General features: G+C 48.7%; 1 protein-coding gene across 4 annotated transcripts in view; it reads right to left on the bottom strand.

Moving 5' to 3' along the window:
- LOC144498744 (SITS-binding protein) overlaps window positions 1–27,484 on the bottom strand; it is a 148,534-nt gene that overhangs the window by 4,991 nt on the left and 116,059 nt on the right. For 2 of the 4 annotated variants that reach the window (XM_078220358.1, XM_078220361.1), the window contains 2 exons: window positions 3,143–3,264; window positions 1,246–1,425 (listed from right to left, as the gene is read on the bottom strand). In XM_078220358.1, the coding sequence (XP_078076484.1) occupies window positions 1,246–1,425; window positions 3,143–3,264 (302 nt within the window). The remainder of the gene's footprint in view (window positions 1–1,245; window positions 1,426–3,142; window positions 3,265–27,484) is intronic. The other 2 variants (XM_078220360.1, XM_078220359.1) reach the window with 2 other exon arrangements.

Here is a 27,484-nt window from a genome sequence, read left to right as displayed (position 1 = left end):
ACCAATAATTCCTAACCATGGACTCCAGCTGGAAAATGGTCATGTATGGAGATCAGGTGAACAAAAGCACAAGTCGTGCTGTGAAATCCCCACAGAGCAACTTCTACTCTCCATTATTTGTGGTCCCAGTGGTGGAAATAGTTTTCAATTCAATTTTAACCTGTAGATAAGACCCTGACTGGACGGGGCAGAGTCAAAAAGACATGAGATCAGAGTCTGTGCATTTACTGGCCGCCACACCAGCTCCATCATACCAGCACCTTGCCTTCAAGCCCTTCTCTGCCCCTATATTGTCAAACAGTTTTCTCAATGTCTGCTGCTGGGATGAGCTGTAGTTTTCTCAAATGAAATATTGGGAAGCCTGAAGCCATTGGCGTCCAGTACAAACTCTAGCTACTGACTTCAGCTGTTGTATTTGACACTGCCAACCACATATCTTCTCTATTGCTAAAAGCACCTCTGCAATATTGCCTCATTTCCACCATTACTACATCTCCTGCTGAAACCCTCATTCATACCTTTCTCATCTCAGGACTTGAGGAATCCAGGTTGCCTCACATCTTCCACCTTCAATAATCTCGATCTCATCCACAACTCTGTTGCCTATATCCTAACTCACCACAAGATTCACTCCCTTATCACCTCCTGTGCTCGCTAACCCACACTGGCCCCTGGTCCATAACGCCTGGACTTTGAAATTCTCATCCTTGTCCTCAAGCCTTTACTCCTCCTTATCGGTGTAATCTTCTCCAGCCTCACAACCCTCCAAGCTGTCAGCACTCCTCCAATTCTGGCCTCTTAAGCATGTTCTTCTTTTTGTTGCCCCACTGGTAGCTATACTTTCACTTGCCAAAACTCCAGATTTCCCTGTCTTAATCTCTCTGCTCTCCTTGAAGACATTCCTTAAAACCCACCTCTTTGACCATGCTCTCAGTAAACCTCCAAATGTTTCCATTCCATGGTTCATTGTCAAGTTTGGTTTCAGCTGCCTCCTGTGAAGAGCCTTCAGAGTCACTCATTCATTATATGTATGTTCTTGAAGTCAGTCGTAAATAAAATGCAACTGGCTGTCTTAAGGGCTGCAGACTCGCTATCACCAAAGGTGAATTTATACCCACAGTCCCAAATGATTTTATATCCCGATGTTTCTATTGTGAAAGCTGGATTGGAAAAGACCAATGGGCAACACAGTTCTCAGGAGCCAGTCAGCCTGTGCTGGTGACATTAACCTGACCAACAACATACCTCATCACCAATTAGAAACGCATCATCAATGGTCAACGTCCTTGGGTCATCAGGGCTGACCCACCACACAGGCCGAAACACAGGGTGTCCGAGCGATGCCAGCACTGCACTTTGTCTAACAATAAGTGGCACGACAAAGGTCTGGTGTCTGTGTATGTATGACCGGGTCATATTCACAATCTGAAATAGAGAGTGCCATACCAATGAACTGGGATTAAGAATTGAGGAATTCAGGGAGGTTTATATTCAGAATAACAGAAACTCAGAATTAAGAACAGACTAGAGCGTAACAGATAGCCGGGAGTGAGTTACAGACGGAAATCTAATCGAGGGTTCAGGATGTTTATATATAGAGTAACGGATACCCGGGAGTGAGTTACAGCTTGGAGTCTAATCGAGAGTTTCAGGATAGTTTAGATATAGAATAACAGATACCCAGGAGTGAGTCACAAACTGGAATCTAATCTAGGGGTTCTGGACGGTTTATATACAGAATAACAGATACCCAGGAGTGAATTACAGACTGGAATCTGTTCTAGGGATTCTGGACTGTTTATATGTAGAATAACAAATACCCAGGAGTGAATTACAGAATGGAATCTAATCTAGGGATTCTGGATGGTTTATGTATAAAAAAACAGATATCCGGGGGTGAGTTACAGATTGGAATTTAATCAAGGGGTTCGGAGTGGTTTATACTTAGAATAACAGAAACCCGTGAGTGAGTTAGAGCCTGGAATCTAATCGAAAGGTTTGGTGTGGTTTATGTATAGAATAGAGTCATAGAGGTTTACAGCATGGAAACAGGCCCTTCGGCCTAACTTGTCCGTCTCGCACAGTTTTTACCACTAAGCTAGTCCCAATTGCCTGCGTTTGGCCCATATCCCTCTATACCCATCTTACCCATGTAACTGTCTAAAAGACAAAATTGTACCCACCTCGACAACTGCCTCTGGCAGCTCGTTCCAGACACTCACCAACCTCAGAGTGAAAACATTGGCCCTCTGGACACTTTTGTATCTCTCCCCTCTTACCTTAAACCTATGCCATCTAGTTTTAGACTCCCCTACCTTTGGGAAAAGGTGTTGACTATCTAGCTGATCTATGACCCTCATTATTTTATAGACCTCTATAAGATCACTCCTAAGCCTCCTACGCTCCAGGGAAAAAAAGTCCCAGTGTATCCAGCCTCTCTTTATAACTCAAACGATCAAGTACCGGTCGCATCCTAGTAAATCTTTTCTGCAGTCTTTCTAGTTTAAAAATATCTTTCTATAATAGGGTAACCAGAACTGTACACAGTATTCCAAGTGTGGCCTTACTAATGTCTTATGCAACTTCAACAAGACGTCCCAACTCCTGTATTCAATGTTCTGACCAATGAAACCAAGCATGCCGAATGCCTTCTTCACCACCCTGTCCATCTGTGGCTCCACATTCAAGGAGCTATGAGCCTATCCCCAAAGATCTCTTTGTTCTATAACTCTCCCCAACACCCTACCATTAACTGAGTAGGTTCTGCCCCGATTCGATCTACCAAAATGCAGCACCTCACATTTATCTATTTTAAACTCCATCTGCCATTCATAATAACAGATTTCCAGTAGTGAATTACAAACTGGAATCTAAATGGGGTGTTCAGGGGGTTTATATATAGAATAAGATACCCGGGAGTGAGTTACAGACTGGAATCTAATCGAAGGGTTGGAGGTGTTTTATATATAGAATAACAGATACCCGGGAGTGAGTTACAGCCTTGAATCCAATCAAGGGGTTTGGAGTGGTTTATATGTAGAATAACAGATATCTGTTTGAGCTACAGACTGAAATTCAGTGGGAAACCTTCAAACATCCACCCAAAGGTGCACATTTAGTCCCCCTCCCCCACCTCACCTACCCAGCTCTCCCCAAAGGCCCAGGGCGGAGTACTGAATGTTATCACAGGTAGGAAGGTCACAACCTGTAACCAGCGAACAAATAGCTCTTCATCTGCTAGGAACCCATTCGTTAGTGAGCCTCCTGAAAGGTCAAAGGACACAAAGTAAAGGTCAGTCACATGGTTTGTCTTAAAGAACAAGACCAGCTTACACATTTAACTAAATTGCTTGAAGAGAATGCAAGGGATTCTCATTTCCTGGACATTTATGTTATGGAGTTATGGGGTAAGGTGTTGCTCTTGAGGGGTATAGCTGCTCGGAGTTGGTTGGGGTACATGACTGGACCTCTGTTGTGTTCAAATCCTGAACCTCTTAAAATTTAAAGAGAGATGTAAAAACAGATCGTCTAGAAGTGGTCATTGAGACAGAGGGTGAGAGCACAGATCTCCCAGGAAGAGGCACAGAGACAGAGGGTGAGACCACAGATCTCCCAGGAGTGGGCATTGAGACAGAGAGGGGCCTCTCTCTGCACTGTAGGATTCTATGGTTCTATGATTCTATGAATGGGTTCACTGTGTGTGTTAACATATCAGAGGAATGGGTTCAGTGTGTGTGGGCGGAATTCTCCCAAACAAATTGTGCCAAAAAAGTGTTGCATTTGTGGGAAAACTGAAGTAATTCACACTGGTTTTTTCAGAGTTCACACTTGAGCCTCCCACACTCTATAAAACACAGAGGCCACTCGGGCGAATATCATTAAAAACTAGGGGGTGGGGTCTATTGCCACCTGGGAGCCTGAAACCAGTAGGCCTCTGCACATGCGTAATGGCCCCGATCTGTCAGCATCCCTGTGTGTATTAATATATCAGAGGAATATGTTCACTCTGTGTGTGCATGTGTGTGTGTGTCTGTGTGTGTTAATATATCAGAGGAATATGTTCACTCTGTCTGTGTGTGTCTGTGTATGTGTGTGTGTGTGTGTTAATATATCAGAGGAATATGTTCACTGTGTCTGTGTGTGTGCGTGTGTGTGTTAATATATCAGAGGAATATGTTCACTCTGTCTGTGTGTGTCTGTGTATGTGTGTGTGTGTGTGTTAATATATCAGAGGAATATGTTCACTGTGTCTGTGTGTGTGTTAATATATCAGAGGAATATGTTCACTCTGTCTGTGTGTCTGTGTATGCGTGTGTGTGTGTGTATTACTTTGTCAGAGCAATGGGTTCACTGGGTATGATCTTTGTAAGAGTTTTAACAACACCAGGTTAAAGTCCAACAGGTTTATTTGGTAGCAAATGCCATTAGCTTTCGGAGCCCTGCCCCTTCGTCAGATGGAGTGGAAATCTGCTCTCAAACAGGGCACAGAGACACAAAATCAAGTTACAGAATACTGATTAGAATGCGAATCTTTACAGCTAATCAAGTCTTGCAGAATCTCACTGCCTGTCCTGTCTGGAGACAATACACATCTCTTTAACCTGTGCCTAGTGCTCCCTCCACTCACAGTGTCTGTATCTTTAAGACTTGATTAGCTGGAAAGATTCGCATTCTAATCAGTATTCTGTAACTTGATTTTGTGTCTCTGTGTCTTGTTTGAGAGCAGATTTCCACTCCAACTGACGAAGGAGCAGCGCTCCGAAAGCTAATGGCATTTGCTACCAAATAAACCTGTTGGACTTTAACCTGGTGTTGTTAAAACTCTTACTGTGTTTACCCCAGTCCAACACCGGCATCTCCACATTGTGATCTTTGTACCATGCTGTGCTGGTCGATTACTGAAGCAGGGTGGGAATTGTGAGCAGGAGATGAAAAATCAAATTTCTGTCCGGCATAGGGTGGTTTACAATCCCCTCGGCTATTTTTCCTGGAGCGAACAGCATCGCATCCAGAATATGCGCAACATCAATTTCCATGCATTTGAATAGGTTTGCATCTCATTATCGAGTTTGGCATGGACCTTTCCCCCCTCACATACCTTTCTTGCCTCTCTGATGTGACATAACGTTGATGCAATTCTATAAAAGTCTGGGCCAGGCGGAGCAATAGCAAAAGGGAGCAAGGAGTTAAGTAAGCAGCCCCCGGAGTGCAGGGGGATTTCGCAGGCACTGCACAGTTGCTGGGTGGGGTATGGAGCTTACATGGATGGTGGGGTTTGGGGGGCCAGGGGGGCTGCAGTGGGGGGGGGGGTAGCGTGTTGGTCGAGAGGTCCGTAGGTTGGGGGTTGCTGTTGATTCCAGGCCCATGGTGCGCACATTGCCCTGACTGCAGAGAGATTTCCGAGGGTTGATACACCAGCCCCACAAATATTCCTCTGGTTACCCTGCCATCTGCCTGCTGGACAGGCTCTGCGGCTCACTGCAGACATTCCATCCCAGGCCCCACTAACAGAAACAAGCAGCAGCTCTGGCAGCTGCTGCTCCGATCAGTGGAGCTCAGCACGGCCCTCACTGGACTCTGCAGTGCTGCCTTCAATGAGAACCCATCTCGTGATAGTCACGAGGCTGCCCCTCCCTGGTCTGGCTGAAATGCAAATTATATGTGGAAGGCAATGCAGTGGCTGAACCCATGTCAATGCTTCAAGGGCTCACAATGGAGACCCCTGCACACCCGCCATATGCTCTCCATGCCTGCTGTGGCGAGGATGTCAATGGTAGGCAACCCACTGAGGTGACACATGGCACCAGGGATGGTATAGGGTTGTCCAGACCCATGGGGCATTGGTTACTGGGAGGGAGCGAGGGGCCTGGGGTGGATAACCATGCTAAATATTTCTCTCTTTCTGTCACCATCCAAGCCACACCCACCCCCCCTCCCCACCCCCCTCACGCCGTCAGGGAGTGTGGTTCATCAACAGAAAGAGGTTCCACTCCCTGATTGTGCAGATTGTCAGTGACCGCAGTTTGAAGATCATGCATGTGTGAGCACGCCACCCAGGGAGCGTGCATAACAGCTTCATCCTGAGGAACTCGGGTATCCCCGATACAATGAAGCCCATGCTGCCACCGAGCAGTGCATCAGGCTCCTGGAGATGCGGTTCCGCTGCCTGGAACTCTCTGGCACTGCCCTCCAGTATAGCTCCCTCAGGGTCTCCCGCATCACCAAGGTGTGCTGTGTGCACCACAACCTGGCACAGCTGCGAGGAGACTTCCTGGAGGAGGAGCAGGAGCAGGAGGATGGGGAGCGGTCCCACGAGGATGTAGAGGAAGAGGCCGAGGAGCCGGAGGATGGAGGACAGATGGCGCTGGCAAGAGTCTGGCAGGACATGCAGCCTGGTTCACCTAATAGCTAGCGTGCAGTCCGGCAGTTGCAACCCTCGCCCGTCCACCATTATCCTGGAGCTGTAACCACCTCCCCCCATTCTCCCACCCATTCCTCCCCACTTGTCCACACCACCCCCCCCCTTAGGTCCCGTTGGCATCATACCAGGGTGATTGGCCTGGGTTGGCTGCGTGAGTGAGTTTTTGGTCCAGTCAGGAGGGTGATGACATCTCACTATGCAGCACAATGCGATGCTGCCCTGGTGCCATGGTCCACTGTGACTCCAGAATACCAGCGACATACGTGGCCATGACCCACTGTGTCTCTGCCATGGCCCGCTGGGTCTCCAGGATGTCCTGCACTCTGTCACCCATGGGGACTATTACCTGCCCCAGGCTATCCATTGTGGACGCCATCTTTGCAGTGTTTGCCTGAGTACCATGGTGTGCTGGCACCACCTCCTGCGACAGAGGTCTGTGGGACTCCTCCAAGCAGCCTTGCAGTTGCTACAGTGTTGCTGACAATTGTTGCTCCATGTCCCGCTTCTGCTGATGCATCTCCAGCAGCTTTGGGATGACCGATCGCAGAGCCCTGGCACCTGGCTTGGTGATAGCTGAATCCTTGCCTTTGGCAGACCCGTGTGTGCCCGAGGCCTCAGACGTTCCCGCCTCCACCCGACGTGCATCTATGGCTGTGCCATGCGCACCAGGGAGTGACCCAGGAACCTCACCGCTAACTTGTCCCATCATGGTGATAGTTTCTGCATTGGTGGATTGTGTGGTGGAAGCCTTTGTGAATTGTGCTGGTCTCTGAAGATTCCTCAGGGCCTCCCTCTGAGGTGTTGTCGCTGCTGTGTGCCAATGTTGCAGGAGGAGGGGTGGGGGGGTGGGGGGAGGGTGGAGGTAGTGACTCCCAAAGGGCCAGGGTATCAGGGTCATTCCCCGAAACAACGGACATAGGGTTCAGTGGAAGGGAGGGACAAGTATCTGTGCAGCATGCCACTTGCTTTGAATAAATTATTTGAATGAAGGTTTTGCCATGGTCACCTTTCACGGTGCATGCCGATCTGGCTGTTGTTAACAGTTCTTTCCTCGCCCTCTCTCACCAGCTCCAGTGAGCACTCCTCAAAGGCAGTGAGGAGACGCAGCTCGGGGACCCCGACCTGCAGTTTTTGCACGTACCCCTCTTATCCAGCAGGGACATAAGGGAGGATTGAAAGGGTCGATAGTTTCAAGTTTTTAGGTGTTGAGATCACCAACAACCTGTCCTGGTCCCCCAAAGCCAACACTGTAGTTCAGAAAGCCCATCAACGCCTCTACTTTCTCAGCAGACGAAGGAAATTTGGCATGTCAGCTACGACTCTCACCAACTTTTACAGATGCACCATAGGAAGCATTCATTCTGGTTGTATCACAGCTTGGTATGGCTCCTGCTCTGTCCAAGACCGCAAGAAACTACGAAAGGTCGTAAATGTAACCCAATCCATCACGCAAACCAGCCTCCCATCCATTGACTCTGTCTACACTTCCTGCTGCCTCGGCAAAGCAGCCAGCATAATTAAGGACCCCACACACCCCGGACATTCTCTCTTCCACCTTCTTCCTTCGAGAAAAAGATACAAAACGTCTGAGGTCACGTACCAACCGACTCAAGAACAGCTTCTTCCCTGCTGCTGTCAGACTTTGAATGGACTTACCTTGCATTAAGTTGATCTTTCTCTACACCCTAGCAATGACTGTAACATTACATTCTGCACTCTCTTGTTTCCTTCTCTATGAACGGTATGTTTTTGTCTGTATAGCGCGCAAGAAACAATACTTTTCACTGTATGTTAATACATGTGACAATAATAAATCAAATCAAATTAAAGCCTGATGGCTGGAAAGGCACAAAGTATAGAGGGTGTTGGTGGGTGGGGTTGATTAGGCAGGGTTCACCGGGGCTGTGGCTCGGCAATCTGGGCTTGTGACAGGGGTTGCCAGAGGGATTGGAGAAAGGTGCTGGGGGGTTTGGGTACTGGAAGGCTGTGGGATGACAGGAGTGGTTCAACATTGCAGGTGTGACAGATGGGACAGAGATCAGACTGGGATGGACATTCACCCTTCCTGCCCATAGGAGATCATTCATCTTCCTCCTCCCTGCCAGTGTGTGAACACTGATGGTCGCTGCCATACCCTCCCAGGCCACATTGCCGGCCCAATCCTTGGGTCATCGCCCATCTGCGGGGGAAGATTAGTTGTTGCCTCTCCCACACTGCGTCCAGCAGATGGCCCAGCTCTGCATCACTGGACCGTGGAGTGCTTCTTCTTGGTGCCAACTTCTTCATGTGACTGCCTATGTGTCCATTATTAAAGCTTATATGGAGCTCCCCCTTATTAAAGGAGTTCAGCTGCAGGTAGCTTGGGAGAGTCACAAGCCCATAGAGTCTATTCCAGCGAAAATAATGTAGAGTCTGTTTGGTTGCAATATGTTGGAGGAGGGGTGGTGGAGAAAAGAGCACCTCGGGGAGAGTGGTGGTGATCGGGGAGAGGGTGATGATCGGGGAGGGGGTGGTGATCGAGGAGGGGGTGGTGATCGGGGAGGGGGGTGGTGATCGGGGAGAGGGTGATGATCGGGGAGGGGGTGGTGATCGAGGAGGGGGTGGTGATCGGGGAGGGGGTGGTGATCGGGGAGGGGGTGGTGATCGGGGAGGGGGTGGTGATCGAGGAGGGGGTGGTGATCGGGGAGGGGGTGGTGATCGGGGAGAGGGTGGTGATCGGGGAGGGGGTGGTGATCGAGGAGGGGGTGGTGATCGGGGAGGGGGTGGTGATCGGGGAGGGGGTGGTGATCGAGGAGGGGGTGGTGATCGGGGAGGGGGTGGTGATCGGGGAGGGGGTGGTGATCGGGGAGAGGGTGATGATCGGGGAGAGGGTGATGATCGGGGAGGGGGTGATGATCGGGGAGGGGGTGATGATCGGGGAGGAGGTGCTGATCGGGGAGGGGGTGATGATCGGGAGGGGGTGATGATCGGGGAGGGGGTGGTGATCGGGGAGAGGGTGATGATCAGGGAGGGGGTGCTGATCGGGGAGGGGGTGATGATCGGGGAGGGGGTGGCGATCGGGGAGGGGGTGATGATCAGGGAGGGGGTGGCGATCGGGGAGGGGGTGATGATCGGGGAGGAGGTGATGATCGGGGAGGGGGTGGTGATCGGGGAGGGGGTGATGATCAGGGAGGGGGTGGCGATCGGGGAGGGGGTGATGATCAGGGAGGGGGTGGTGATCGGGGAGGGGGTGATGATCAGGGAGGGGGTGGCGATCGGGGAGGGGGTGGTGATCGGGGAGGGGGTGCTGATCGAGGAGGGGGTGATGATCAGGGAGGGGGTGGTGATCGGGGAGGGGGTGATGATCGGGGAGGGGGTGACGATCAGGGAGGGGGTGGCGATCGGGGAGGGGGTGATGATCGGGGAGGAGGTGATGATCGGGGAGGGGGTGGTGATCGGGGAGGGGGTGGTGATCGGGGAGGAGGTGGTGATCAGGGAGGGGGTGTTGATCGGGGAGAGGGTGATGATCGGGGGGTGGGTGATGATTGGGGAGGGGGTGATGATCAGGGAGGGGGTGGCGATAGGGGAGAGGGTGATGATCGGGGAGGGGGTGATGATCGGGGAGGGGGTGGTGATCAGGGAGGGGGTGGTGATCGGGGAGGGGGTGATGATCAGGGAGGGGGTGGCGATCGGGGAGGGGGTGATGATCAGGGAGGGGGTGATGATTGGGGAGGGGGTGATGATCGGGGAGGGGGTGATGATTGGGGAGGGGTTGATGATCAGGGAGGGGGTGGCGATAGGGGAGAGGGTGATGATCGGGGAGGGGGTGATGATCGGGGAGGGGGTGGTGATCAGGGAGGGGGTGGTGATCGGGGAGGGGGTGGTGATGGGGAGAGGGTGATGATCGGGGAGAGGGTGATGATCGGGGAGGGGGTGATGATTGGGGAGGGGGTGATGATCAGGGAGGGAGTGGCGATAGGGGAGAGGGTGATGATCGGGGAGGGGGTGATGATCGGGGAGGGGTTGGTGATCAGGGAGGGGGTGGTGATCGGGGAGGGGGTGGTGATCGAGGAGGGGGTGATGATCAGGGAGGGGCTGATGATCAGGGAGGGGGTGGTGATCGGGGAGGGGGTGGCGATCGGGGAGGGGGTGGTGATCGGGGAGGGGGTGGCGATCGGGGAGGGGGTGATGATCGGGGAGGAGGTGATAGTCAGGGAGCGGGCTGGTAATCGGGAGGCGGTGATGATCGCGGAATGATGATCAGTGTAACCTCTCCAAGGCTGGGGATCAGGGAGAGGAGTGGGGGCCTGATGTCACTGGGGTGGGGGTGCCAATTTCTGGGGGGTGGAGGTGGCAATGTCTTGAGGGTAGGGGGGCACCATGTCCTGGGGGGGGGGGGGAGGGGGAGGCCATGTCCTTGGGGGGCTGGGGGTGGGATGGAGGTATGTATGAAGGAGTTGGGGGTGGGGGGGTTATGTCCGTGGGGGAGATGGGGATGGGCCATGACCGTGAGGTAGGGAGCAGGAGATCTTCCAGCATACTGGAAGATGGCTGCACCTGCGCAATGGCACCCCAAGCAGTCGGCAATCGGCTTCACTGGCGTCAGAAGCCACTACCCACCTCCCCGCAGAAATTGCATGATGCCTTCTGATTTGCACAAAGTGCCGTGAACTAACCTCACTGAAAAAAACTTCTGGAATTTTTTGAAGAAAGTTCCAGACACTGTGTAGTGTATATGTGTGTGTGTAAACATATCACAGAAATGTGTTCATTCTGTGTGTATCAATATATCCGAGGAATGTGTTCACCGGGTGTGTGTGTATCTGTGTGTATGGGTGTGTGTCTCCACCGCACTCTCAACACTGACCCTGTCTCCACCGCCCTCTCAGCACTGACCCTGTCTCCACCACACTCTCAACACTGACCCTGTCTCCACCGCACTCTCAACACTGACCCTGTCTCCACCGCACTCTCAGCACTGACCCTGTCTCCACCACACTCTCAACACTGACCCTGTCTCCACGGCACTCTCAACACTGACCCTGTCTCCACCGCACTCTCAGCACTGACCCTGTCTCCACCGCACTCTCAACACTGACCCTGTCTCCACCGCACTCTCAGCACTGACCCTGTCTCCACCGCACTCTCAACACTGACCCTGTCTCCACCGCCCTCTCAGCACTGACCCTGTCTCCACCGCACTCTCAACACTGAGCCTGTCTCCACCGCACTCTCAACACTGACCCTGTCTCCACCGCACTCTCAACTCTGACCCTGTCTCCACCGCACTCTCAACTCTGACCCTGTCTCCACCGCCCTCTCAACTCTGACCCTGTCTCCACCGCACTCTCAACTCTGACCCTGTCTCCACCGCACTCTCAACACTGACCCTGTCTCCACCGCACTCTCAACACTGACCCTGTCTCCACCGCACTCTCAACACTGACCCTGTCTCCACCGCACTCTCAACACTGACCCTGTCTCCACCGCCCTCTCAGCACTGACCCTGTCTCCACCGCACTCTCAACACTGAGCCTGTCTCCACCGCACTCTCAACACTGACCCTGTCTCCACCGCACTCTCAACTCTGACCCTGTCTCCACCGCACTCTCAACTCTGACCCTGTCTCCACCGCCCTCTCAACTCTGACCCTGTCTCCACCGCACTCTCAACTCTGACCCTGTCTCCACCGCACTCTCAACACTGACCCTGTCTCCACCGCACTCTCAACACTGACCCTGTCTCCACCGCCCTCTCAACACTGACCCTGTCTCCACCACACTCTCAACACTGTCCCTGTCTCCACCGCACTCTCAACTCTGACCCTGTCTCCACCGCCCTCTCAACTCTGACCCTGTCTCCACCGCACTCTCAACTCTGACCCTGTCTCCACTGCACTCTCAGCACTGACCCTGTCTCCACCGCCCTCTCAACACTGACCCTGTCTCCACCGCCCTCTCAACACTGACCCTGTCTCCACCGCACTCTCAACTCTGACCCTGTCTCCACCGCACTCTCAACACTGACCCTGTCTCCACTGCACTCTCAGCACTGACCCTGTCTCCACCGCACTCTCAGCACTGACCCTGTCTCCACCGTACTCTCAGCATTGACCCTGTCTCCACCGCACTCTCAACTCTGACCCTGTCTCCACCGCCCTCTCAACTCTGACCCTGTCTCCACCGCACTCTCAACTCTGACCCTGTCTCCACTGCACTCTCAGCACTGACCCTGTCTCCACCGCCCTCTCAACACTGACCCTGTCTCCACCGCCCTCTCAACACTGACCCTGTCTCCACCGCACTCTCAACTCTGACCCTGTCTCCACCGCACTCTCAACACTGACCCTGTCTCCACTGCACTCTCAGCACTGACCCTGTCTCCACCGCACTCTCAGCACTGACCCTGTCTCCACCGTACTCTCAGCATTGACCCTGTCTCCACCGCACTCTCAACACTGACCCTGTCTCCACCGCCCTCTCAACACTGACCCTGTCTCCACCGCACTCTCAGCACTGACCCTGTCTCCACCGCCCTCTCAACACTGACCCTGTCTCCATCGCCCTCTCAACACTGACCCTGTCTCCACCGCACTCTCAACTCTGACCCTGTCTCCACCGCACTCTCAACACTGACCCTGTCTCCACCGCACTCTCAACACTGACCCTGTCTCCACCGCACTCTCAACACTGACCCTGTCTCCACCGCACTCTCAACACTGACCCTGTCTCCACTGCACTCTCAACACTGACCCTGTCTCCACCGCACTCTCAACACTGACCCTGTCTCCACCGCACTCTCAGCACTGACCCTGTCTCCACCCTCTCTACTGCCTTTTGCTCCATCCTAAAGCATAGATCCAGAATTGAACACAATAAATACTCCACCTGATGCTGAACCAGTGTTCTACACAATATTATAACATCCTTGTTCCTATACTGTGTGCACCTACTTATAAAGTGCAGGATATGTTATGGTTTATTAACCACTCTCTCAGGTGCCCTGCCGCCTTCAATGATTCGTATACATTGGCAGCCTCTGATTCAGCTCCCCGAGAATTGAATTTACATTGTCTCTCTTTGTTCTCCCTACCAAAATGAATAACTTCACAGTTCTCTGAATTAGATTTAATTGGCTATTTGTCCGCCCAATCCACCAACCTCTCTATGTCCTCTTCAAATTTATCTTTAATCTTCTCACAGTTCACAATGCTTCCAACATTTGTGCAGGTTTTGTGTCATCTTACATGGATGGTCTTGGGCAGCAGAAATCAGCTTTTTAGAAGTTTAAACATCCTCGGTAATTACAGTGTGGAAGGACTGGCGTAGGGTCCCAGTGCACAATCAGGAGTGTTCCTGGTACCAAGCCCTGGGGAACCACACAATATAGCACTCGCAATTCAATAAAGAACCATTTGCCATTACTCTCTTTCCTGCCTTGTATCTATGCTAACACTGGGCCTCTTATTCCACTTTGCTGACAATTTATCAGGTGTCTTTTAGATGTCTATATACACCACATCAACCACATTACCCTCGGCACCGTGGCCCAGTTCTTGCTGTCAGGGGTAATGCTGAGCACATTGCTGCTGCCCACAAAGCTTTCTGTGCTCCAGCTATATTGCACATTTCAGCCAGGACATCTGGACCTGCCCAGAGCTGAAATGGGCCCAAGTCCAGATTCTCCCAGAGCAAGTCCAGCAAGTGTAGAGGAAGATGGACAAAGAGAAGACAATAGCTGCCAATATCAGGTATGTTTTTCAAGTTCTGACTCAGTAAATGGTTGGGTGGACAGTGAATGAGTAAGGGATGAGTGGGTAGTCAGATCAGTGGATAGTCGGATTGGGGGGTGGGGGGAGGGGGGGGTGGAGGAGGCAATTGTGTCGGGGGGGAGTTGGGCCAGTTTAGGGAAGCAGACAAATTGAGAGCACTGCCAGTTGTCTTGTGGATTGGTCGGGATGGTTCAGGAGGGTAGCTGAATCTGGTTGGGGGATAGATTTGTTAGGTAAGGGGGGTAATTGTGTTAGGTCTGGGTCAGTTGGGTTGGGTGAGGGGGCAGTTGAGTCTTCTCAGGAGGGGTGGTCAGGTTGGCAGGTGGTTGGGTCAGGAGAGTTTGCTCTGGTTTTAACTCCGCCTATCTCTCATTTTGCTCCAGATTTAATTTGGTTCTATCTCTGATCTTGGTCTGAGTTTAACTCAGATATATCTCTGATTTTGGCCTGGTTTTATTTTGTTTCTTTCATTGATTTAGTCTGGCTTTAACTCAGTCTAACTGATTTTGGTCTGGTTTTAACTCGAGTCGACCTGTGATTTTAACTCGGGTCTACCTTTTATTTTGGTCAGGTTTAGATTGGGTCTATCTGTGATTTTGCTCTGGTTTTAACACGGGGTGATCTCTGATTTTAATCTAGTTTTAACTCAAGTCTATCCAGACACAGACTTTCAATTAAACACAACGTGCCAAGGCACAGAGCCCGAACCAGTGGGTGAATGCAATGCTGGCTTTGAGGCACCAATCAGAGCTTATGAGCTGTAAATTTGCTGATAGGTTCATTTGTATTTCTTGAGCCTATCAGCAATCAATGCAGAACAACATCAAGCTTTTGCTTTATTATTGTCACATGTATTAGCATACAGTGAAAAGTATTGTTCCCTGTGCACTATACAAAGCATACTGTTCATAGAGAATGAATGGAGAGAGTGCAGAATGTAGTGTGACAGTCATAGCTAGGGTGTAGGGAAAGATCAGCTTAATATCAGGTCGGTCGATTCAAAAGTCTGATGGCAGCAGGATGAAGCTGTTCTTGAGTTGGTTGGTGTGTGACTTCGGACGTTTGTATCTTTTTCTGAACGGAAAAAGGTGGAAGAGAGAATGTCCGGGGTGTGTGGGGTCTTTGATTATGCTAGCTGCTTTTCTGAGGCAGCGGCAAGTGTGGTCAGAGTCAATGGATAGGAGGCTGGTTGAGTTATGGACTGGGCTTTGTCCACGACCCTTTGTAGTTTCTTGTAGTCTTGGTCAGAGCAGGAGCCATACCAAGCTGTGGTACAACCAGAAAGAATGCTTTCTATGGGGCATCTGTAAAAGTTGGTGAGAGTCGTAGCTGACATGCCAAATTTCCTTAGCCTCCTGAGAAAGTAGAGGCGTTGGTGGGCTTTCTTAACGATAGTGTCGGCATGGGGGGACCAGGACAGGTTGTTGATGATCTGGACACCTAAAAACTTGAAGCTCTCGACCCTTTCTACTTCATCCCCATTGATGTAGACAGGCGCATGTCCTCCACTCCGCTTCCTGATTGTTGGAGACGCTTAGAGCAGGAAGCACTGTGAAAGATCATTGAGAGTTTGGAGACTTTGGAGAAGGGAGCAGCAGTAAAAATATTTTTAAACAGCAACATGCTTGGTTTCTTAACCAGAGCTGAGGAGGCCAGATAGCCGGGCAGGCAGCCTGAGCCAACAGCGAGGCCGTGACCTTACCTTGGGTGGGGTGCGAGCTTAGGGGGGCCAAGTGAAGAGAACAGATGCTGGCCGGCTGTTGTCAAGGAGAGCAGCTGGGCAACTCTCAACCCCCATGCCAGGGCTCAAGAGGTTGGGCGAGCAACATAAGTACTAAAAAAAGGCAAGCCAATTTTTGACCAGATCTAGGGGTCTAAGAAGGCCAGAGCAACGTTAGCCAACAGTGAGCTTGCCTTTGGTGCAAGGACTGAGATCATTGAGAGGATCAGCATGGTGACTCAACCAGGCCAGTAGCAAGGCTGAGAGGGCTGATGGGCAACAAACCGAGGGCAATGCGAGGTGAGAAGGCCAGCCAGGAAGCAGGTGAGGCAGCCAGTTAGTGAGTGAGTCAGCACATTTCCCAAGGTCGTCGGAAGCAGAGGTGAGGTATGAGGGCTGAGAAGGCATCAGCGGTCATTGAGGGAAGCAACAAGGGGAATTGACCAGCCCAGCAGAGCTGAGGAAGTTGGGCAATGAGCTGAGGATTAAGGTGAGGCGGCCAGAGAAGTTTTGCGGTTTGAATGTGAAAGCAATTTAGAAGTCTTCATGAGTCCCATTTTCTAAGGGTGAAGAGAAATGGCATGATGGAAAGGAGAAATTGGTTGATTTTTTTCAGAAACTTCTAAGGCTCCTACTGTTATGTTTACAAATTATTTCCCGACTCTAGTCAAGAGAAGCAAGCATTTGTTGATGGGTATTCTAACTGGAGAAATGTTGGAAGAGATCTTGGTGATCATGAAACTTCCAAAAGTCATATTCAGGCTATGTGTGCGTTTGTTCAAAGATGTAAATTATCTGGAAGAATTGATTCTGCGTTACCGGCTCAGTTTGATAAGGAGTGTTCTTACTGGAGGAAAGAGATCATTGAGAGGTTCTTACTACAGTAAGAGTGTTCTTACTGGAGGGGCGGCACGGTAGCACAGTGGTTAGCACTGCTGCTTCACAGCTCCAGGGATCTGGGTTCGATTCCCGGCTTGGGTCACTGTCTGTGTGGAGTTTGCCAATTCTCCTCGTGTCTGTGTGGGTTTCCTTCAGGTGCTCTGGTTTCCTCCCACAGTCCAAAGATGTGCGGGTTAGGTTGATTGGCTATGCTAAATTGCCCCTTAGTGTCCTGGGATGTGTAGATTAGAGGGATTAGCGGGTAAAATATGTAGGGATATGGGGGTAGGGCCTGGGTGGGATTGTGGTCGGTGCAGACTCGATGGGCCGAATAGCCTCTTTCTGTACTGAAGGGTTTCTATGATTTCTATGAAAGTGCTGGGACATGTTGCTGCCACAGTCAAACTGCTGTCTTCCTCGGGACTTCCTTTAAGAGGACATGATGAGTAATTCTTGGCAGCTCAAAGAGATTTTTTTTACCTGTCTTGAATATCTCAGTGAATTTGTCTCTGCAAAATAGAACCTGTTCATACCATACCATTCAATGTAATCACGGTTTCAGGTCAATGGACTGGACTTTCGATTTGAATCAGAAATTAACGACCTCAAATGCTTGTGATAAAATGTGAAGCAGTAGTTTTTGTTCCATGGAAAATTTATGGACTAACTGACGACCTGAATGATGTTACATTTGTGTCACTCTCTTGTGATGCATCGCATGATGGACTTGTAAAATTACTTCTTGCCTTGTCTCGTTAGTCCCAGGTTTATAAAGACAGTTTGTTTGTACAAGGTAAACTTGTGGATTTTGTTAAATATAAAGAGGCATCAGAATTTATTGCAGCTTAGATCAGACTTGCCACGACTATAAATTCAAAAATAATGTTGTAGCATTGTGAACAGATGTTAAAAACACAAATATTGGTGGCTTACAGAGAGAGGTATGCTAGAAAAAAATATCATCAATAAAGTGTAAAAAAGGCAAGTGACATCCTAGTCATATTGTGCATGACATGGCTCGAACTGCAATTGAACAGTAGTGGATATTTAATTTATTCACTGTGTATAGAAAGATTGAAACATTTCTGTGAGTGTGTGAGACAAGGATATCAGAATATACTGGGGTACAGTCATAAGAGTTGGCTGTCAGTGTTACCTTTTTTTAGAGAGGTTCCTTCAAATTTAGAATAATTGAAGTTACTGTTATTGTCAGAGAGAAGGTGCCCACTCGACCGTCACAGAAACAATGTGATGACCCACATATGGAACTCTGGCTTGCTTTTAATGATGTAAATATGTTTGCCTTTTAGGAGAGTCAGCTGATACCTTAAACAATCTCAAAAAGGGGGTGTTACAAGGTATGAAGAAAACTGTTTTAGTGAGGAAACAACTTTGAGACCTAGAAGAATTGAGGATCGCATCATGTCAATACTATGTAAATGTGACAAGATCTGTCTTCAACACAGCCATTTATTAGGTGGATTGGCCATACTAAGTTGCTCCTTAGTGTCCAAAGATGTGGATGTTAGGGGATCAGCAGGATAAATATGTGAGGTTCCAGGGTTAGAGTCTGGGTGGGACGCCCTGTTGAAGAGTCAATGCAGACTCAATGGGCCAAACAGCCTGCTTTTGCGCTGTAGGAATTCTATGATTCTATGTGCAAATGAAGCATACAGGTGATTGGAGAGATGTAAAGCATTTGCTTTCAAAGAGAGTTATGTTATGATTCAAAATTAAAATAGCATTTGTGCAACTACAGAAGAAATGCATGAATAGGATAATTATCAAGGGTGTATTGTTTGATGATGAGGAGGTCTTGTAGTGCAGTGGGTAGCATCCCTCGCTGAACCAGAAGCTCCAGGTCAAGGCCCATCCCAGGATGTGGCCAAACAGGTTGAGTTTCAACTTGTAAATCGTTCCAACATACAGCAAAGGCAGGTGGTAAGAGCAGGAGAGATCCCTGGTCAGCCATGTGATAGAAAGAAAATTAGAGCCACTACCATCACTCGTCATAGCTCCAGAATGTTGCCACTGTAACAGGAGTCACTGAGTGAACTATAATACATACGCAGCTCAATGAGGTTTGTGACAGAGGAGCTGGGTAAATGGAAAGAGGAAACTATAGTCACAGGGTGTGGCAGTTAAGATGAAGTAATTAAATACTTCTGGGAATTCTCAGCACCAAATGCAAAACAGAACATGGCCTGCCTGAGAGTATTGCTTCAGTCAAGAGGCTGTTTCTGCAATGGACAGACTTTCAACAGCAGAAATACCAACAATAAGGTTGACACTGTGAAAATCATACTCGCTGTTAAAACTAATTTCACTTTTCCCTGACTTGAGTTTTTAATAAACTGAGCTAAAGATAAAATTCTAAACTGATACACTAGAGAGAAATGCAGCTATTAAACAAGTGAGCTGCTGAAGTGTTCCTACTATCAGGAATACTGTGAGTACAATTTATGGTATGTTTAGTGTGGGTATTTTTGCCCAAAAACATTTACTGTCTCCGAGACATTTTTAGGGAACTGAAAATTGAGAGTGATGTCTATGTGAGCGGTTTGAAATTTATTTTGTGTGTAATTCTGACGATGTGCCACTAGGTGGCAATTGTCATCACTGTTGATTTCCATTACAGTTACACTTCAGCTGACTAAGGAGCAGCGCTCCGAAAGCTTGTGATTTCAAATAAACCTGTTGGACTATAACCTGGAACCAAAAGAGAAAATGCTGGAAAATCTCAGCAGGTCTGGCAACATCTGTAAGGAGAGAAAAGAGACATTTCAAGTCCAGACAACCCTTTGTCAGAGCTTTGACAAAGGGTGGTCTGAACTCAAAACATCAACTCTTTTCTCTCCTTACAGATACTGCCAGACGTGCTAAGATTTTCCAGCATTTTCTCTTTTGGTTTCAGATTCCAGCATCCGCAGTAATTTGCTTTTATAGGACCATAACCTGGTGTCGTGTGACCTCTTGTCATTACAGTTACAATGCTCTTTCTGTGCACATTACCATGAACTACCTGATGGTCAATGGGGCATTCCAGTTGCAGAAGCAACACAGTGGTCATGCTGTCTTTCTTGACATGTGGAGACGCACACCAATCATAAATAAAACTGCAAGAATTAAACAAGTTTTTAAAATTCATTTGTTTAAAGAGGTTATACTGAATGTGTATAAAACACTGGTTCGGGGGGTGGGCGGGGAGGTAATGTGATGTAATCGCAAGAGCGGCTGCTTATTTGCGAGCTCAGATGCTACTCATTGCTTAGTCTTATTTTTATCCTGACAATTATTTGACAACTGAATTATTTGATCCTTATATGTATAATTTGTGCTCTGTTCCTTGAAGATCCTGGCTAAATTTTGCTGATGGGGAGTTGAGCTAAGTCAAGGAAATCTTTATATGATTGAGGCAGTCGGAGATGGCCAGGTGAGGGGTGGGGAGGAGGGGGGTGATGGGGGGTGGGTGAGGTAGGGGGGTGGAGGGAGGGTCCTGTTTATCAGCAATGCCATAGGCAACAAGATGATGGCTTGTGGGAATATAATCAGGGCCTAGTTTTAAGGCCGATTAAATTGGATATCCTAAATTTAAAAATTGGGCATATTAAAATCAAACACAGTCAAACCTCAGGCAGGCCAGACTTGACGAAGGTCAAATCTACAAAGACACAGAAATATGTCTGGGCTTGTCCCATCAATCACCCATCAAAGATCATCGCACTGAGACTCAGCAGATCATTGCACCCCATTGAAATGCACCGGTCTATTGTTAGAAACCCAGATCGGGACAGACTTTCTATCACCTAGAATTCCTGCAGTTACCTTATATGACAACAGGTTACATGTAAACAATGTTATGGAGATGGACACCTGGGGGGCGGACCCTGGTGTCCCGTCAGGCAGACATCAAGAAACCCACTGAGTATTGGGACCCCCTCCCGAGACCTCGTTGGCCGGAAGCCAGACAAGTTTCTTGGACGGTGGGGAGGGAGGGAGATAAAGGTACGCATCTCAGACACACCAGCAGCGAAGACTCGACGGGGAAGGCGACCTTGACCATCTGGAACACTTGGCTTGTGGTGATGACAGCGAGCGGGAGAGCCTGGACAGACCTTTATTTCTGGATGAGCTGACAAAGGCCGCCGAGTCCTTTCAGAAGGGTAAAACTCCCGGAAGCGACGGCTTACCAGCTGAGTTTTACTCGGCGTTGTGGGACTTGACGGGCCCGGACCTGCTGGAAGTATACGAGAGTATGCTTCTGGAAGGCAGCATGTCAGAATCCATGAGGAAAGGCATCATCACCCTCATCTACAAGCAGAAGGAGGAAAGGGAAGAAATTAGAAATTGGAGACCCATTTCACTGTTGAACGTGGATTACAAAATTCTAGTCAAGGTCATCGCCAACCGGGTCAAGTCTGCTCTGGGGTCAGTAATCCATCCTGATCAAACCTGTGCTGTACCCGGCAGGAAGATCTCTGATAGCCTCGCGCTACTCAGGGATACGATCGCCAACATGCAAAACAGGCAGGTGGACATCTGCCTCATCAGCCTAGACCAGGAGAAGGCATTTGACAGAATATCGCACAGCTACATGATGGATGTGCTCTCCAAAATGGGCTTTGGGGAGGGAATCCGCAATTGAATCCAACTGCTCTACACAGACATCAGTAGCGCAGTTTCAATCAATGGGTGGGAATCAGAGAGCTTTCAGATCAGGTCTGGAGTCAGGCAGGGCTGCCCTCTCTCCTCCGTCCTTTTTGTGTGTTGCATTGAACCCTTTGGCAAGTCCATCAGAAAGGATCCAGGTATTAAAGGGGTTACCATCCCAGGCAGCGGAAGAATGCAGGTCAAAGCCTCCCTGTACATAGATGACGTGGCTGTCTTCTGCTTGGACCCGTCATCTGTTCGCAGGCTCCTCCAAGTCTATGAGCAGTTCGAACTGGCCTCGGGAGCCAAAGTCAACCAGGGCAAGAGCGAAGCCATGTTTTTCGGAAACTGGGCTGACAGATCCTTTGTCCCCTTCACCGTCAGGACAGACTATCTTAAGGTGCTGGGGATATGGTTTGGAGCAGTGGGGCCGTGTGCCAAAAACTGGGAAGAGCGCATTTCCAAAGGAAGGCAGAAATTGGGCTTGTGGGAGCAACGCTATCACCAGAAAAAACTGGTCATCCGGTGTCAGGTACTGTCCATTTTGTTGTATGTGGCGCAGGTCTGGCCAATTCCCAAATGCTGTGCAGCAGCAGTCAGCCAGGCCATCTTCAAATTTATCTGGAGATCTAAGATGGATCGTGTCCGGAAGGAAACAATGCATAAATCTCTGGAGAATGAAAAGAAAAATGTTTCCAAGGCCGCCCTCATCCTGATGGCCACCTTTGTGTGCGGCTGCATCAAGCTGTGTGTAGATCCTCGGTACACTAACACCAAGTGCCACTACTTTCTGAGGTTCTACCTGTCCCAAGTGTTGCGGAGGATGGGTCTGGCCACACTGCCGCGGAACGCTCCAAGTAGTTGGACCGTACTGCAGCACTGTCCTTTGTGGAGAAATTTTTCCAGAAACACACCTTTGACCACATGGCAATCAAGCAGTGGTCAGCACGTAATGTCCTTGAGGCCCTGAGAGAAAAGGAGATGATGGATCCTGTCGGATGGTTCCCTGACCAGACTGTCAGTGTCATCTGGCAGAATGCCTCATCACCAGAACTTTCAAACAAGCACCAAGACCTGGCTTGGCTTGTGGTGAGAAAGGCACTTCCTGTCAGATCCTTCATGCACGCTCGAGGTCTCAACACCACCGCACGCTGCCCTCGAAGCGGCTGCGGGGCTGATGAGACGGTCGTACACCTCCTTGTGGAATGTGCCTTTGCAAAGAAGGTCTGGAGTGAGATGCAGTGGTATTTGTCGAGGTTCATCCCGAGCAGCTCTGTGACGTAGGACTCTGTGCTCTACGGGCTGTTTCCAGGGACACACACCGAGACAAATATCAACTGCTGCTGGAGGATCATCAATTTGGTGAAGGACGCACTTTGGTCCACCCGAAACTTGCTGATCTTCCAGTGCAAAGATTTGTCCTCGACTGAGTGTTGCAGACTGGCACATTCCAAGTAACAGAACTACGTGCTGAGGGGCGCTCTCAAGCTTGGGGCAGCCGCCACAAAGGTACAATGGGGAAAGGCCATCATTTAAAGCCTTTCAACCGAGGCAGACTGAGGGGCCAGTAACTGTAAAAAACCCTCGGACTGCATAACTGTGTGCAACTCTGTAAAAACAGCACACAGTGAAATGTGACGAATCTATATGGTTTGTTGATGAACTGAACTGTAATGTATGTAATGTCTTGGAACTGAGCACTGTAAAATATTGAAGTTAAGGAAATTGTAAATATGACTGTTTTTGTACTGTTTGTAATGATTGGAAATGTTGCTTCTGTAATGGTTTATTTCAGAGTATTTATGGATAAAGTATATTTTTGAATATAAAAAAACACTTGGCTAAGATCAAGTGTAGTATTGGCGTCCTGCACTTGGTCGAAGACAATGAGGTTACAATGAGGCTTCATTTGAAGCAATTTTTTAGAGTGGTATCTTGGCCTTTTGGCTAAGATGCAAATGAGATCAAGCCTTGGAGGAGGTGCAATGCCTGCTCCAATCAGCTTGGATCATGTAGATCAAGCCCAAGACAGGAAGAGGCTTTCCTGTCTTGCCAGCTTGGAATGTCTCACTTATTGAGACTTTGAATTGGACTTTGATTGGATTGAATTGGATATAAACAAAAAAAAACACTGACCAGAGAAGGAAGGAAGGAAGAAGCTGCCATCGAGACTCACCTTCGTGACAACGGACCAGAGGGACTCAGAGAATCAGGCCTGCAGTTTAACCAAACCGTCTTTGCGGGTAGTACACTTGAATCTGGGATATCCTCTTGTTTTATGTGAGTAATTTAAGAATTAATAGTATTATAAATAAACTTATTGGACCTTTACTTGTGTTTGTACTTTGTCCATCTTGCAAATAAGGGCACCTGGATAAAACATTTGAGTAAGTAAACTGATCGAAAGTATCTGAGGTTTTACAGGTACAACAGGCTGCCTTTGTGAGTGAAGTTGTGGATGATGGTTTCAGCTCCCCGGCACAGACTGTTGATGCTCACATTGATGAACTGCGAGATATCCTAAAGTGAATGGATGAAACAGAGAAGAGAATCCTGTCAGTCGAGAGCGCAGTTTCCTCAGTGGAAGCTCACCTTGAATCCTTAGAAATCCTGCTGCATGGTGCGTCGAACATCCTGGTTAATTCGGGGAAATGGGGCCGGAGGAATATCCATGCGCCCGGTCTCCCGAGAGGAGCTGGAATGAACTCCTGACCAAATTCGAGAACTGGCTGCCATGCTTTTACAATCTCGATTTGAGGACTGGGTATTTTGAGTTCGATGGAGCACACTGTATCTGGTCTTTGAGGCCTGGTGTCAGTCAAAGACTCTACCACTGGTCTTCTGTTGTCTTGTCCTCGCCATTCGTCGAGAAAGGCTGGAGGTGACCGGACGTGACAGGTCTTCTCCACCCACCGGGGCTTTGGGACGACAACATGGCGAAGGCGCAAGGGTTTGGGTGGAACTCTGGATGGATCTTGGATATTGCTCGATGATCCCATCATGGCTTGGCCTTTCAAGTTCCGTGGATGGTTATATTATCCAGCAGTTCATCATTAATCCTGAACGTTGTTCCCTTGTGATTATACTCCTGATTTTGTGATATTGTCTTTTATCCAGGCAAGGGTGTATGATTTATGAGCAGTGACACGTTTTCACCTATTATCCCGTTACACTGTGAAAATCACGATTCATTAATCCTGGATTGTACCCCTGTAATTATATCCTTCTGTGTGCAACTTTTTTCATACTGATGGGGGTAATCCTGTAACTGAGCTCTGAAATGAATTCCACCAATTATCCTGTTTAGAGTAATCCTTGAATGTATCCCCCATAATTTCATCTCTTAATTACATGTTACATGATTTATCACATTGATAGGGGAAATCCTGTGAGTGAACGTACGAGCAAATTCTTTCTTGTTAACCTGATATCCTGGTGAATCCAAGGACATCTATTTATCCTTATCCCTTGTAATTTCATCTCTTAATTGTTCCTGATTAATAATTTATCACATTGATTGGGGCAATCCTGTGAGTAACATGGAGTGAATTTTTAGTTGTTATCCTGGTGAACCCAGAGATATCAATTTACTAGAGCTGTGCGATTTTTATCCATCTTCTTGCCTTATAATCCTGACACAAATACTGGTGGACTTTTTTTAACTGATGTCCTTCATTACAATTAAGGTAAAGATGAGTAACGCCATTGCAGGGAGGTGGGCAAGTGTTTTAATATGCAGGTATTGGGTAAGGCCCTACCAGTCCTCACAGCGGATGAGGAAAACCCTCCTAGAACTTCTGGGCTTTCGTATTTTTTGTATTTCAGTTATTTTGGGATGAAGGATTCCTTGCTTGTTTCCTATGAACAGACATCATTATTCTGGAAAAGACTTTGTTTTTGTCGTTAGCATCTCTGGTGTTGTTGGAGTGGGGGAATTATATACTGGTGCATACCTGGGCGTGGTTGGCTAACCCTTGGATATCGAGCCTTCTTAGGTTGGTCTTCTACTTTGACTTGGCTGCGTGGGTCATAGAAATCATAGAAACCCTACAGTACAGAAAGAGGCCATTCGGCCCATCGAGTCTGCACCGACCACAACCCCACCCAGGCCCTACCCCCATATCCCTACATATTTTACCCACTAATCCACGCATCCCAGGACACTAAGGGGCAATTTTAGCATGGCCAATCAACCTAACCCGCATATCTTTGGACTGTGGGAGGAAACCAGAGCACCCGGAGGAAACCCACGCAGACGCGAGGAGAATGTGCAAACTCCACACAGACAGTGACCCAAGCCGGGAATCGAACCCAGGTCCCTAATAATTTTCCACATATAGATTGGGACACGCATACTGTTAAAGGTTTAGACGGGGTAGAGTTTGTAAAATGTGTTCAGGAGAATTTTCTACATCAGTATTAGAGGTGCCAACTAGAGAGGATGCGATATTGGATCTCCTATTGGGAAATGAGTTTGGGCAGGTGATGGATGTGAGTGTGAGGGAACACTTTGGATCCAGTGATCATAACGCCATTAGTTTCAACCTGATCGTGGATAAGGATAGATCTGGTCCTCGGGTTGAAGTTCTGAACTGGAAAAAGGCCAAATTTGATGAAATGAGAAGGGATCTGGGAAGTGTGGATTGGCACAGGCTGTTCTCTGGTAAGGATGTAAATGGAAAGTGGGAGGCCTTCAAAGGAGAAATTTTGAGAGTGCAGAGTTTGTATGTTCCTGTCAGGATTAAAGGCAAAGTAAATCGGAATAAGGAACCTTGGTTCTCGAGGGAGTTTGTAACACTGATTAAGAGGAAGAGAGAGTTGTATGAAATGCACAGGCAGCAAGGAACAGATCAGATGCTCGAGGAGTATAAAAAGTGCAAGAAGCTACTTAAGAGGGAAATCAGGAGGGCGAAAAGAAGACATGAGGTTGCTTTGGCAGACAGAGTGAAGGAAAATCCAAAGAGCTTCTATAGGTATGTTAGTAGCAAAAGGATAGTGAGGGATAAAATTGGTCCTCTTGAAGACCAGAGTGGTAGACTGTGTATGGAACCAAAAGAGATGGGGGAGATACTAAATGGGTTTTTTGCATCCGTATTTACTGAGGAAACGGGCATGGAGTCTACGGAAATAGGGCAAACTGGTAGGGAGGCCATGGAACCTTTACAGATTAAAGGGGAGGAGGTGCTCGCTGTCTTGAGGCAAATCAGAGTGGATAAATCCCCAGGACCGGACAGGGTATTCCCACAGACCTTGAGGGAAGCTAGTGTTGAACTTGCAGGGGCCCTGGCAGACATATTTAAAATGTCAGTATTCACGGGGGAGGTGCCGGATGATTGGAGGGTGGCTCATGTTGTTCCGTTGTTTAAAAAAGGTTCCAAAAGAAATCCGGGAAATTATCGGCCAGTAAGTTTGACGTCGGTGGTGGGCAAGTTATTGGAAGGTGTGATAAGGGATAGGATCTACAAATATTTGGATAGACAGGGACTTATTAGGGAGAGTCAACATGGCTTTGTGCGTGGTAGGTCATGTTTGACCAATCTATTAGAGTTTTTCGAGGCGGTTACCAGGAAAGTGGATGAAGGGAAGGCGGTGGATGTTGTCTACCTGGATTTCAGCAAGGCCTTTGACAAGGTCCCTCATGGGAGGTTAGTTAGGAAGGTTCAGTCGCTAGGTATATATGGGGAGGTAGTAAATTGGATAAGACACTGGCTCAATGGAAGAAGCCAGAGAGTGGTTGTGGAGGATTGCTTCTCTGAGTGGAGGCCTGTGACTAGTGGTGTGCCGCAGGGATCGGTGTTGGGACCATTGTTGTTTGTCATCTATATCAATGATCTGGATGATAATGTGGTAAATTGGATCAGCAAGTTTGCTGATGATACAAAGATTGGAGGTGTAGTGGACAGTGAGGAAGGTTTTCAAAGCTTGCAGAGGGATTTGGACCAACTAGAAAAATGGGCTGAAAAATGGCAAATGGAATTTAACACAGACAAGTGTGAGATATTGCACTTTGGAAGGACAAACCAAAGAAGAACGTACAGGGTAAATGGTAGGACTCTGAAGAGTG

Source organism: Mustelus asterias, chromosome 9 (genome assembly GCF_964213995.1).
Source record: "Mustelus asterias chromosome 9, sMusAst1.hap1.1, whole genome shotgun sequence".
Taxonomy (NCBI): Eukaryota; Metazoa; Chordata; class Chondrichthyes; order Carcharhiniformes; family Triakidae; genus Mustelus; species Mustelus asterias.
The sequence above is the reverse complement of the archived record's forward strand: the minus strand, read 5'-3'. Positions and strand labels throughout refer to the sequence as shown.